Source organism: Aphanomyces astaci (assembly GCF_000520075.1).
Source record: "Aphanomyces astaci strain APO3 unplaced genomic scaffold supercont1.42, whole genome shotgun sequence".
NCBI classification, from domain to species: domain Eukaryota; phylum Oomycota; class Saprolegniomycetes; order Saprolegniales; family Verrucalvaceae; genus Aphanomyces; species Aphanomyces astaci.
This window is the reverse complement of record NW_009798305.1, coordinates 528753-540539: the sequence shown is the minus strand read 5'-3', so window position 1 is coordinate 540539 and position 11787 is coordinate 528753. Positions and strand designations below refer to the sequence as shown.

At 45.3% G+C, this 11787-nt stretch overlaps 5 protein-coding genes across 5 annotated transcripts in view; 3 read left to right on the top strand and 2 right to left on the bottom strand.

Moving 5' to 3' along the window:
• H257_12745 (hypothetical protein) overlaps positions 1–438 on the top strand; it is a 2864-nt gene extending 2426 nt beyond the window's left edge. Inside the window, exon 5 of the mRNA XM_009840050.1 lies at positions 330–438. The gene's annotated coding sequence lies outside the window, so the exon portion shown is untranslated. The remainder of the gene's footprint in view (positions 1–329) is intronic.
• A 1587-nt stretch (positions 439–2025) lies between these two features.
• H257_12744 (hypothetical protein) lies at positions 2026–2268 on the bottom strand (the record flags this gene model as incomplete). Its single annotated transcript, XM_009840049.1, has 2 exons — positions 2026–2120; positions 2178–2268. 2 exons carry the CDS (start codon positions 2266–2268, stop codon positions 2026–2028), a joined length of 186 nt encoding a protein of 61 aa, XP_009838351.1.
• Positions 2269–3967: 1699 nt separating this feature from the next.
• Positions 3968–4936, top strand: H257_12743 (hypothetical protein; the record flags this gene model as incomplete). The annotated part of the gene is made up of 3 exons (XM_009840048.1): positions 3968–4087; positions 4139–4341; positions 4792–4936. 3 exons carry the CDS (start codon positions 3968–3970, stop codon positions 4934–4936), a joined length of 468 nt encoding a protein of 155 aa, XP_009838350.1.
• Positions 4937–8412: 3476 nt separating this feature from the next.
• Positions 8413–8781, bottom strand: H257_12742 (hypothetical protein; the record flags this gene model as incomplete). The annotated part of the gene is made up of 1 exon (XM_009840047.1): positions 8413–8781. One exon carries the CDS (start codon positions 8779–8781, stop codon positions 8413–8415), a length of 369 nt encoding a protein of 122 aa, XP_009838349.1.
• Positions 8782–9749: 968 nt separating this feature from the next.
• On the top strand, positions 9750–10671 carry H257_12741 (hypothetical protein). Its single transcript, XM_009840046.1, has one exon. It carries the CDS (start codon positions 9843–9845, stop codon positions 10536–10538), a length of 696 nt encoding a protein of 231 aa, XP_009838348.1. The 5' UTR covers positions 9750–9842; the 3' UTR covers positions 10539–10671.
• The last annotated feature ends 1116 nt before the right edge of the window (positions 10672–11787 follow it).

Genomic DNA, 11787 nt, shown 5'->3' with positions numbered 1-11787 from the left:
ATGTCACTCAAGGTATGATTTATACATACTATTGCTAACCTTGTTTTGCATAGATTGAGAAACGTGTTCGAAGAAGTCGAGTTTCAGACGCTTCGTTCTTAAAACTAGGGCCGTACTCTCCGGTGTTGAACTCGATCGAGAATATGTGGTCGGCGCTAAAGAGCCGCATTAAGACATATTTGCGCGAACGAGTCGCGTCCTTTATGGGACCACCACCAGACGGACAGACTCGTAATGAGTTTCGCATGCAATACTTGGAACACACAGCTGACGAGGCAATTGCAGGTACTTTGTGCATTAAAATCGTATTTAACTCAACAATGAATTAGGAATTGAGCCGAATCGTTTGCATGTGTACACGGCCCGCCTTGAGCCGTTTTATGTCCGTGCTGAGAACATGGAAGACATGGATGTTGGTGCTTAAGCCGTATATGTCATAGATTTGTTGTTTTAATTTACTTTCCATGAAATATACCGGTGGTCTAGTGAAATATATTTTCGAAAGGTGAAATTAACCGTGGGTTGGGTGAATTATATCGGAGGTTGGGTGAAATATATCGCCGATATATTACATCGGCGTGAAATATAATGGAGGTTGGGTGAATTATATTGATAATTCGGTGAAATATATCGGAGGTTGGTGGAAATATATTGAAAATATGCTGGAATTAAACGCAAAATGGTGTAGTACGGATACATTCGTTTTACCTCCTTTTGAATGCTATCTTCATCTTCAACACCCTGACCTGTGTTCGCTAACCAATCACACGCGCTGCGATACGCTCGCTCGATGTCGCCGATCTTTTTGCACCACGTCTTTCGTAGTCCTGTGATGAATTCCGTGCGTTGAAAGCCTCGCAAAAACCTCCGATGCGAGGGACGCTTTAGTGGACCCGCCGTGATTGCCTCCACCTTTCCAGCTGAGGTAGTTTGTTTCGACGGACATCCAAGCTATCACGACGTCAATACTGGACTTACCGTCGCCCACAACATCTTTGGTCCACAGAATTCGTTTCGATGTGGTCTTTTCGTGGATCCGATCGATGGTGTCGCTACTAGTATTGGCTTGCGAACTAGTGTACTTGCCTTTTCGTGGTGGCATGGCGTCTCGTGAATATCCGATATGAGCTGCAACTCCAGTTTTAAGCAACAACGAGGAAGTTCATCGAGTTAAACAACCACAACCTGGATCCCTTCAAATTGCAGCTTTTCGAGGACGACTATGTATCCTGTCAAAATGGTTACTTGCCGACTTGTTTAGTTTTTCTGGCAAGGTACGCTTACATCGACAAGTATTTTTTCTTTGATTATAGCCAATCGGAATGAACTTTTTAACTTGTTGCCAAGCACTTGTTGCAACTCTGACACCCACTAATGCATGAAAATTACCAATGCATGATAGGAACTTGATTGTTGAAGCGATATTGAATAGATAAATTGCACAATTTTAAGTGAATATATTAGCACACGATTGTGAATTATGGCGTATGCATTGTGCTAACCAAAGCTACCAAAAATTCCTGCATTTGTTTGCCCGGGCGAGATCACGTTCATGCTGTTGACGGTCACGCTCATTCTCTCGATGTGCGCGTTTTTCTTCACGCATATCTTCTTGTTCGAACCGGTCTTTGAGAAATGACGTCGCTATTTTGAGACTTGTGTCTTCTTCACCCGTGACGTTATCGACTGCGGTCGTAATGTGCTACAAAAAGTCAACCACTCTGGTGCGCTTCGACGGCGTGCCCGATTCATTTCCATCGCTGGCATCCATCGACACCATCGCCAATTTTCGCATCATTAACACCAGATGATTCGATGCCGTCCTTCTTCGCCGCAAGAAGTGATCCTTGAGCGCCCTTTTTCTCGACGAAGTCGTTGATTTGCGACAAATTATCTTCATACAGTTGCTCGTATTCGTTGAATTCTGTCGGTTCCGCTTCGGCGCATCGCAGTAAGTGAACGCTCCTTGTACGCCTTTGCCAGCTTGCCCAACGGATTTTGCAGCCTTGCCAGTCTTTGTACACTTTAGCACCGTCCGTTGGCCTTGAGGTCGCTTGCTATGTCCGTCCACGACTTCATGAGCGTCCCGGCCGAGGCTGTCCAGGGCTTGGCGTCGTTGACTACGATCAGGAGAGTGATGTCATCGGTGCAACAACCAAACGACTTCCGCGTCGTACCGGCGTATGCTCCAGGCTCCTCGTAAAGGGCGTTCAAGGAATCGTCCGATGTTTGAGCAGGGTTGTGCAGTGAGTTGGTGTTATACTCCATGGCGAGGAGTTTTTAAATGATGGGCTTTTGACCTTGATATGAAATCTCAAACTCAAATTGATTGGCTTCGAAAAGCGCGTATTTTTGGAGCTCTAGTTTGAATAATTTTTCGTGAATCCCAAACTCGAACTTAAACTCCACTACTTTCGAAAGAGTTGTATTGTGGCAAAAAGTTGTGTTTTGCCCCCAAATCAAGGTGCTTGCTGAAATGACACTGAAGCAGCTACTAGGCGTTAGTATGTACTATTATAGAATGACTGCTTACTATTCATACTAGTACGAACCGCTTAGGTGTGACTTCGCGTTTAGAGTTAGAGCCTGTTCCAAGTAGAATTGAAAAAAAAGAAAAATAAGATGATAAAATATTTCGTCGCATTTTCTACCCATTCTATGACCATAATTGATTGGACTTAAATCATTAGACTAAGATGCATGCTGATTGGTCAATAACACATCCATAGCCATTTTAGAAATGCAAACCGAATACGACATGAACCTCAAGCGGTGGTCCACTACAACTTGCATGTTGTACGCCGTGAAACCCTTGCGGCAATACCAACCAGGAAAGTCCGCGAATCACTTTACTGCAATCTGGCTGCCATCGAAAGCGCCGTAGACGTTTGGGAAGCCATGGCCTTCAAAGCCCATCTGCACTTCATCGCAATCAGCTTGGGTGCGCGACATGTGGACTACCTCAGCAAGAAAGCACAACTGGAGGACCAAAATCACTTCGTTGTAGTATTCGTAAGCATGTGTCTTAGAGATACCAAAAACTACGGCCGTGGTGTCAAAGCCGTCAGAGTGGGTCAGTAATGGATGTTACTGGCGAGTACTGACGAGTTGTGCCGCAACAGTGGGGGATAAGATCACAAGCCAAGATAATGTTGTCGGCGATGCGCAGAAAGGTGTGACGGGTGCAGCGCAGGTGGCGCGTGAACCATCCGTCGTCGGACTAGACTTGGTGCCACGAAGTACTGGGTACGATAACAGTGTTAATGTCAGGGACGCGGTTGCTACGTCCGTCATACGACATGAGGGTGGCGCTAACGGCAGCAACGACAGCAACACACACGGCAGTGGTCGAGTCCATGATGTCAAATTGAAAAGTTGAAATGACATTGGGATCAATGATTGGATAGTGAGACATCCATTATTAGCCAGTCATTGGGGAAATAGCAGAGTTGCCCAAAATGGGATAAAATGGGGTCATGTACCCCATTTTGAAAAATGGATTTTGGAATGAGTTGGGGAGCGTTTTGATTGGATAGTAATGCCCATTTTGAAAACTACTTGGAACAGGCTCTTAAGAACGCGGGTATACGCGAGCAATTTTAAAATAATAATGCACCGTTCATCAACAACTATTATACTACGTAGTAGTAGAGCGAACAGGGGAGAAGTGTACTGGACTCCCCCAAAAAACTCGACCACCTCTAAAATGTGATGTATTTTTATTTAAAATACACTGATCGTTAATCTGAATAAATTCACATGTCAGTTCAAAATCAACCACGCACACCATTTCAAAAACATCACTTGCAACCTTCCTTCAAACCTTCCTCGCAGCCGTTCTCATGCTACCACGCCGGCACCAGCAATCGTACACCCTGACAAGAAAACGAGCGCTCCTTGCGCAATTCGACGGGCTAGGTGTCAGCAGCCATAAGTTTTGTATGGAGAATGGCATTCCACGGATAACATGGACCACCTGGATGACACTCCGTACGAAGCTTACGGCTGCTACACGCAACACAAAGCGGCCGACGCTCGGCGGATAAGGCGCCAAAGGCATCCTCCCTTTCAAGCACGACTTGCTCACGTTCATGAAGGATGTGCTACGCGATGAGCACATCCTTACCTCGATGCACAGGATCAATTCATGAAGACCTACCACAAGGCATGGCTGGATACGTATGTCGACGGTAAAGTGGGCCCTTACATGTCTCTCCTGCGCTTGTGCCAGTCGTTTTCCGCACGCCACCGCTTCTTGCAACGCGTACCATGCTACATGAAGCTCCCAGAACTCGACATGGTGCTCATCCAGAATGACTTTGCAGCGGCGTTTTGGAACAAGTACAACGACCACAACACCCCCCCGACATTATTAACGCGGATGAGACGGCCGTTTACTTCGATATGCCGCCCGGCAAGATTTGGGCAGAAGTCGGCAAGTCATCCAAGGTCGATGTGACGCAGAAACATTCTGACCGACTCACTGCCATGTTGTCCTGCCACGCCGACGTAGAGTCGAAGTTATCTATCCTTTTCATCGTGCATGGAACTCCTGGTGGCCCGATACAAGCGTGCGACGTATCCCAGCGGTCACTACTACGAAATCCAAAAGTTAGGGTGGATGGATGGTCATATCTTGACATGCTGCCGTATGAGATACATGGACCCACCGTCACCTTGGTGGACAATATCAACGCTCACGTGACCCAAGAGTCGTCGGAGTCTATTTCTCGTGACTTGTTTAGTGTGCTGGAGTCCCTCCCAACTGCACCAGCGTGTGTGAACCGTTAGACGTTGGCGTCATGGGTCCATTCAATTAACTGCTTCGCACCTTGTGGCTCGAAGAAACCCCGTGGTCACTTCAGGTGAAAAGCGCTTGGCCATGATCAAGCGATCGATCAAAGGATTTCTGCCGACGCGATCAAGAAGTCCTTAGAAAAAGCCATACCTCGACCGGAAATAGTTTAGTATAACTATGTGTAGTAATTGTTGTGTGATAGACTTCGTTGTTTGTCTTGTGCTCGGTAGGAGGGTTCTCGGGGTAACCCCCCCTCCTGAATCCAACAATCCAACAATGCTATTTTCAGCGGCTGAATCTAAGGTAAAAATATGCGACAAGAAGTTTCCCCTGTAACGTTACATGAATTTTATCCAATCAGACATGGCTCGATTTTTGCGCTTATTTTATTTTGATCCATAGCCTACAACAGGTATTGTAAACCACACCATGTCCAGTTTCTCCCCGGTTAACTGTACTGTAGTACCTGGTAGCAGAGGGAAGGGTACAACCTGAATTTGTACGATTGTCCGACTCACTGAAATTGCCGGTTCTGAGTTTAGACGTACTACAGAGAACCGAGTAGGACTGACGCAGCGTGGTACACCACAGTATATGGAATAAAGTATGCCTCGCAAGACAGTTGCCAAAAAATATATAATAAAAATCTGAACTTCAAGGAAGTGGACGAGTTTGTCATTGGTTGAATTTTAGCCACTGACAATTTGCACTGACGGGGATTCAACGCGGGACCAATGACCAGTAGGCTTATTTTGCGTTAATATTTCAATCTGACGATACCCCCGCGAAATAATCGTGGGACCCAGGGTAAGCTGGCGAAATGCTGGATGACCTGGGCACTGTAGCACTTATAGTGTGAGGGGTGAAGGAGAAGCATGAGGCGATCTGAGCAGTGCGCAACTTTTTTATTTGTGTAGATTGTACTTATTTTTGTATGTAATTATGAAAAAGTTAAAAATTGAAAATGTGACCCGAAATTTATGAAATATTTTACTAAATTTCAATAATGCCAAGTGCCTTTTCGAAAGACTTGGAGATCGTGTCGTCCTTCATTGCGTCCCAAACCTTTATCGTACGGAGAATCATGGCCATTCGCTTCTCTTGAGCTGTGACGGCCTTGTCTTCCTTGATCCACTAGGTGCGGCACTTTTGCTTGAAAGGCCGCATGACCCCGACATCAAGGGGTTGCAATACGCTTGTGGTGTTGGCGGGCACATGCTACAGAAAAGCCCCGGAATACAGCTCCTTGTTCATAATTTTGTAGCTTGTCTTCGAGACGTGGCACTTCAGGTTGTCGGTCAGCAACACAGAAGGGCTGTCCAAGGCAGGCTTGAGTACTTCGCGAAGGTACATGGACCACACGCGTTCATCCATGTACGCTTTTTCTTGCACGGCATACACAGGGCCAGGTGGGTAGGTTGGAACTTCGAAACCCTCAACACCACCTCCAGGTGTACCCTTGTCAAGGATCAGTCGTGGAAATTTCTCTCCTATACAAATCGCAAGTACAGGTCATAACAGAACCGTACCATTTCCGCGAATTCATAGGACGGCCGTCACACGATCGAAATGCTTCTGCGTCTCTCTCCAGTACCCGGGATGACTCTCCCACTTTCGCAAGCGTTCGACCAGGCGGCATTGATCCATGTACATTGTGGCTGATGCCCAAACCTCTTTTGAAACGCCGTAGCAAATTCGTCTTGTGTGGCAAACAGTTCTCCTTGTGACGCTGGACAGAGCACGCGATGTTTATAGCAATGTCGATTGGCAAAGTTCAGGCACCAATCAATCAGGCTCTTGTACGCACTGGTTTGGCTGCCATATATTGTGAGAGCCATTCGGGCTGGTCGGACTTGATCCACGTCACTAAGTGGGCGGTCGTGAGGAAGTGCTCGCCTTCGCGCACCGCCTCCACGAATTCGACCAGCTGCTTCGAGAAGTCGATGTTTTCGGATCGTCCGTGACCCCTTAGAGTCGTCTGATCTGTGGTCGGAGGACTCCAAGAAGTGAGACGCACACGCTTTCCAACGACGGAACGTAGCCTTAGGAATGTCGTAGGTTCGTGCGAACATCCTGTCGCTGGAGCAAGGTCCAAGGAGAGCATTCATGCGAAGAGACACTCGGATTTGACGCACTTTGTATCGGCGCTGATGGCGCCGAGCGACAAGTTTTGCCCTGGTCATTCATTAAATGGCATGCTTTCATGCGTGTCACCTGCAGATTTGAATTATCCAATCAGATTCAATTAGAAGAATTTGAATTGTCCAATCATACAGCACAAAAATATTTTATGTGATTGGCCAAAATACTTTCATTTGTGGTCACTTCATATTTAAATAAATATTCCCGATACCACGCTGCGTCAGTTCCTACTCGGTTTTCTGTCCTCAGTGCTTTACATGTAAAAAAATGTACATTTGTCTCAGATGGTTGTGTTTTAATGTAATGTGCATTGGTTTGACCAATGAGAGTCACGAACACAGCTACGAGGTAACGTAAAGAATAATTGATTTGCCGATTTTTGATTGTGTTGTTTGGAGCATATCTCATGCAGTTTTTACAACTTAAACTTGGTAGCTGCATTTTTATAATCCTTAGTCAAAGCTCTTTAGTTAGATTCAAACACAAGTCAATTGAAATGTGTGCAGTTGAAGTAGTAAAATTGTAAAGATATCCACTCCAAACAGTAAATCATTGATTTGCCGAAATTTAGACTTGATTAAAGTATTGCAAATGGGCTGAGCAAATGGTACAAATATCTATTTATACAGTTACTATTCGTTTATAAAGTATTTAATTATCATAGGTTTAATGTAGGTTGAAACTCTAAAAAATAATTGCTGGAATAGTATTAACTGACAAAGGGTTTTATTGTTGCTGTCATAAGTTTTATCCAATCATATCAATTCTAACATTCTATTGGGCAAGAAGTTCGGCAAATCATGCATCGGCAAATGAATCATTGTTTACGTTAACACATTACTAGTAGTGTACAACAGTTCTAGAGGGAACGACTTGATGAGTACTATGTACTGTGGTATGAAGGAGAAGTCATTAATGCTCACAACACTCGCTTATTCTTTCCACTGTCCAAATTGCCTTGACTGTTTGCCAACTTCTTTTAACGTCACTACAGTACAAGTACTACTGTACTACTACTGGAATATACAAGAGTTAATCCGTTGGGTAAGTACAAATGCGACATTTCTCCGTTCGGTAAGTATACGATTGTATTAATTTAAATTCACGTAAGTTAGTACTACTCCGTGTCTTTTTATATTGTACATTTGACGAAATTTGACCTATCATGGCGACCTCTGAGCCAAATCGAGAATTTGGATTGGCTGCTCAAAGCTGGCGTTCGCTCTGATCCTGCTGTAATTTTAATGAAGTGATTCGTTCATACTACCTCCAGACGGAAATAAACCCGCCACTTCGAAATCGTTTAAGGCCGGAAATTAACCCGCCACACGAGAACCCCCACAAATATAATAAATATGAAGACAAATACATACAAATAGCTCGCTATTTTAAATAAATAAAATTATTTATTAATACTGCAGTTCAATACTCAAAGCTATATAAAAATGAATTTAGACGCAGAACCAACACTCCTACTCGTCAGCGTCGTCCACATCGATCCCGACTTTTTCGAGCGCTGTCAATATGTTGCTCATTTCCAAGTCCGTGGCAGTTTGGAGGGACGGCTCACGCGTCACCAACGCCATGTCTTGGTCAGCAAGCAAGCCGTGACCAGTTTCGAAGACGTCTTCACTGCACATCACCGACTCGGGAGGCTTCCCACTCTTCTTCAGGGCTTCTTTCTTCATGTGCGGGACCTTGTAGGAGTTGTCGCCGGCAGCCATGATGACCTCGCGGAGACAGCACTGCAAGCCACGTTGCAGCTTACAGGGACCCTTTACAATGCGCAAGAGAAGATGGTCAACCACAGCCCGGCGCTGGTCGGATGTCAGGTCTTTCATGGAAATCGCGCCATGAATATTTTGCCGCTCAAAAATGATCAACATTCACAAACTTCGGATAAATTCAAGTGTATCCGTATGAATTTATCTTGAATTGAGTAAGTAGTCTTGAAATTTGCCTGCATTGGTTAAATTGGCATTTATTTTTCATTCGTTGCGCCAATCGGATTCGCAGGCTTGAGTACTTTCGGGAGGTGTTTTCGGATTTTTCAACTTCGAAAAATTGTTGAAAATATTCAAGTTTTCCTCTTGTGGCTGGTTTATTTCCGTCTGGAGGCAGTAGACGTAGTAAATGACAGAATAACAACCACTGAAAGTAGTCGCACCCACCTTAATCTGATCAGCAGAAGTTTCCGCCAATTTAATGGATGTGCCATATTCAGCGTTTGATTGGTAGATATCCACCAATTACATCGATGCATTTAGACGAAACACCTGGTTATGCTTTGATTGGCTGAATATATTTGTTACGTGGCTCTCATTGGCCAAACCAAATGTACATTACTATTAAACACCCATATGTGATAAATGTACACAATAAAAAGACACGGAGTGGTATGAGCTTTAGCTACGTCACAAAGGTTCGATATCCTTTTAGGAGGCAGTTTACAGTTGTTAGTATTGTCGCATTTGTACTTACCCAACGGATTAACTCGGAATCTATATGGAATGAAGTACACTGAGTAACTTACTGAAGTAGTACTTCGAAGTAGTCCCGAGTACTATTAATATAATGTGGTCTTGAACTATGACTACGCAGTAACACTCTTCCTGCTGACTTTTTCACGAAAGGATTGTCACATTGCTTTATCCTTGCGTTCATTGGTCTATTCGTATCCAATCCGTACAGTTTGGTCAATTTTTGAAAAACCTATGCACCATTATATAGAAACTTCCATATATTTTCTTCCAGAGTAGTACTAGTACAGTACAGTCCAGCAACTGTCCACATTCCACGAAATGTCTCACACAAACAACACACTAAGCTTACACGAGAACACAACCCCTCGGTGATCAACCGAATCCGTTCCTCATAATCCATTTCCCCCCCAACTACCCACATGAAGTTCTTCGTGTACGCCATCGTTGCCAGCGTCGCCATCGTGACAGGCCAAACACTCATGAGTCAGTCCCCCATCGACTTGACTGCCTACGCCAATGCCGTGGCCAACACCGGCAACTTCTCGGTCGTGTTCAACACAGCTTCGGCTGTGGTGTCGCATGAGGGCACCACCGTCAGAGCCACGTGGTCGGCAGGCCCCCAGTCGCATTTGGCCGTCAATGGCAAAGTGTACCAGTCGCTGCAACTGCACCCCCACGCTCCCAGCGAACACACTATCGGGGGCAAACAATACCCTTTCGAAGTTCATTTTGTGCACTCCGACAAGGACAAGAACCTAGCCGTGGTCGGTATCTTCTTTGACTTGGACCCCCACGACAAACCCAACCCGTTCTTGACTCAAGTGTTCAGCCAGTTTGACCAGTTGACCAAGCCTGGTGACAACTTTACGCTGGCGGCGCTCGACCCGTCGAGTCTCCATGTTAGAAACAGCAACGTATTTCGGTACTCTGGCTCGCTCACCACGGAGCCGTTCACGGAAGGTGTCGAGTGGAACGTGTTGCAAAAGGTGCATACGCTGTCCAAGGCGCAATTGAAGCAGTGGTCCAACGTCATTCACCTCCCCAACGCTCGTGAACTCCAAGCCCTGAACGGACGCGTGGTGACCTTGCTGACCAAGGACCACTCGGTGCACTAGATGGGATGAATGTTAACATAAATCTGACCCCGAAAAGTTCAATAAATGGACTTTTTCACCTAAATTTATCCATCAGATTTATGCTATCCGGGTTCATAGTAATAATCCAAAGCAATACATATTTGGTTGGGTGGAGTTGCTCTTAATGCTGTCGATCGAGTGGCTTCCCCGATGTACTCTAATCACTGAAAGCCAATCAAGCACAAAAACTAACCGTGTAAGCATATCTACCCCATATTAGCACTACGTACTAGTCATATGTGGATTAGTGCTTTCGTAATCGAACACTTTAGTGTTGTTGATGTTGCCGGTTCGAGCCCACCGTTGCTGATGATTATACGACCCTCCTAGTTTGATACAATATGTATAAAACTGTTTTATACCGTGAAAATTGAATTCGAAAGGTTTTGGCGTATCCAAGCGTCGATGGACCATTTTTCCGGTTAACGATGTCAATCATTCAATATTTCCATTTGAGACGATAAACATCGCCAAACCATCATAAACTAGACGCGATGAACGCCGTGGGGTTTGATCAGACGTACTTCACTATCTACCACCACGTTAGTACGTAAACAATGTAAACAATTCAAGGACTTGTCTTGTTTCTTAGACCATCCGTTGGGGTGGGATTTTCGAAAACCCACCATTTTAGACAATAATTGTTCCGAGCGGATAATATTGTTACGCGGAAAAGAAATATATCGAAATAATATACTCGGAGTATTGAACACCCAACATTATTTAAATATATTTCCCCCTGCCCTATCAAGTTTCAGAGGCGAATTTGTACTCCAAGTACTTTGCATTGAGGAGATTCGAGGCACTGACACCTTACTTACATGCACCAACAGTTGATCATTTACGTTAAGATTAATCACATCTAGCACACCGAGTGGTCCTTGGTCAGCAAGGTCACCACGCGTCCGTTCAGGGCTTGGAGTTCACGAGCGTTGGGGAGGTGAATGACGTTGGACCACTGCTTCAATTGCGCCTTGGACAGCGTATGCACCTTTTGCAACACGTTCCACTCGACACCTTCCGTGAACGGCTTCGTGGTGAGCGAGCCAGGGTACCGAAAGACGTTGCTTTCGCTCACATGGAGACTCGTCGGGTCGAGCGCCGGCAGCGTAAAGTTGTCGCCAGGCTTGGTCAACTGGTCAAACTGGCTGAACACTTGAGTCAAGAACGGGTTGGGCTTGTCTTGGGGGTCCAAGTCAAAGAAGATGCCGACCACGGCCAGGTTCTT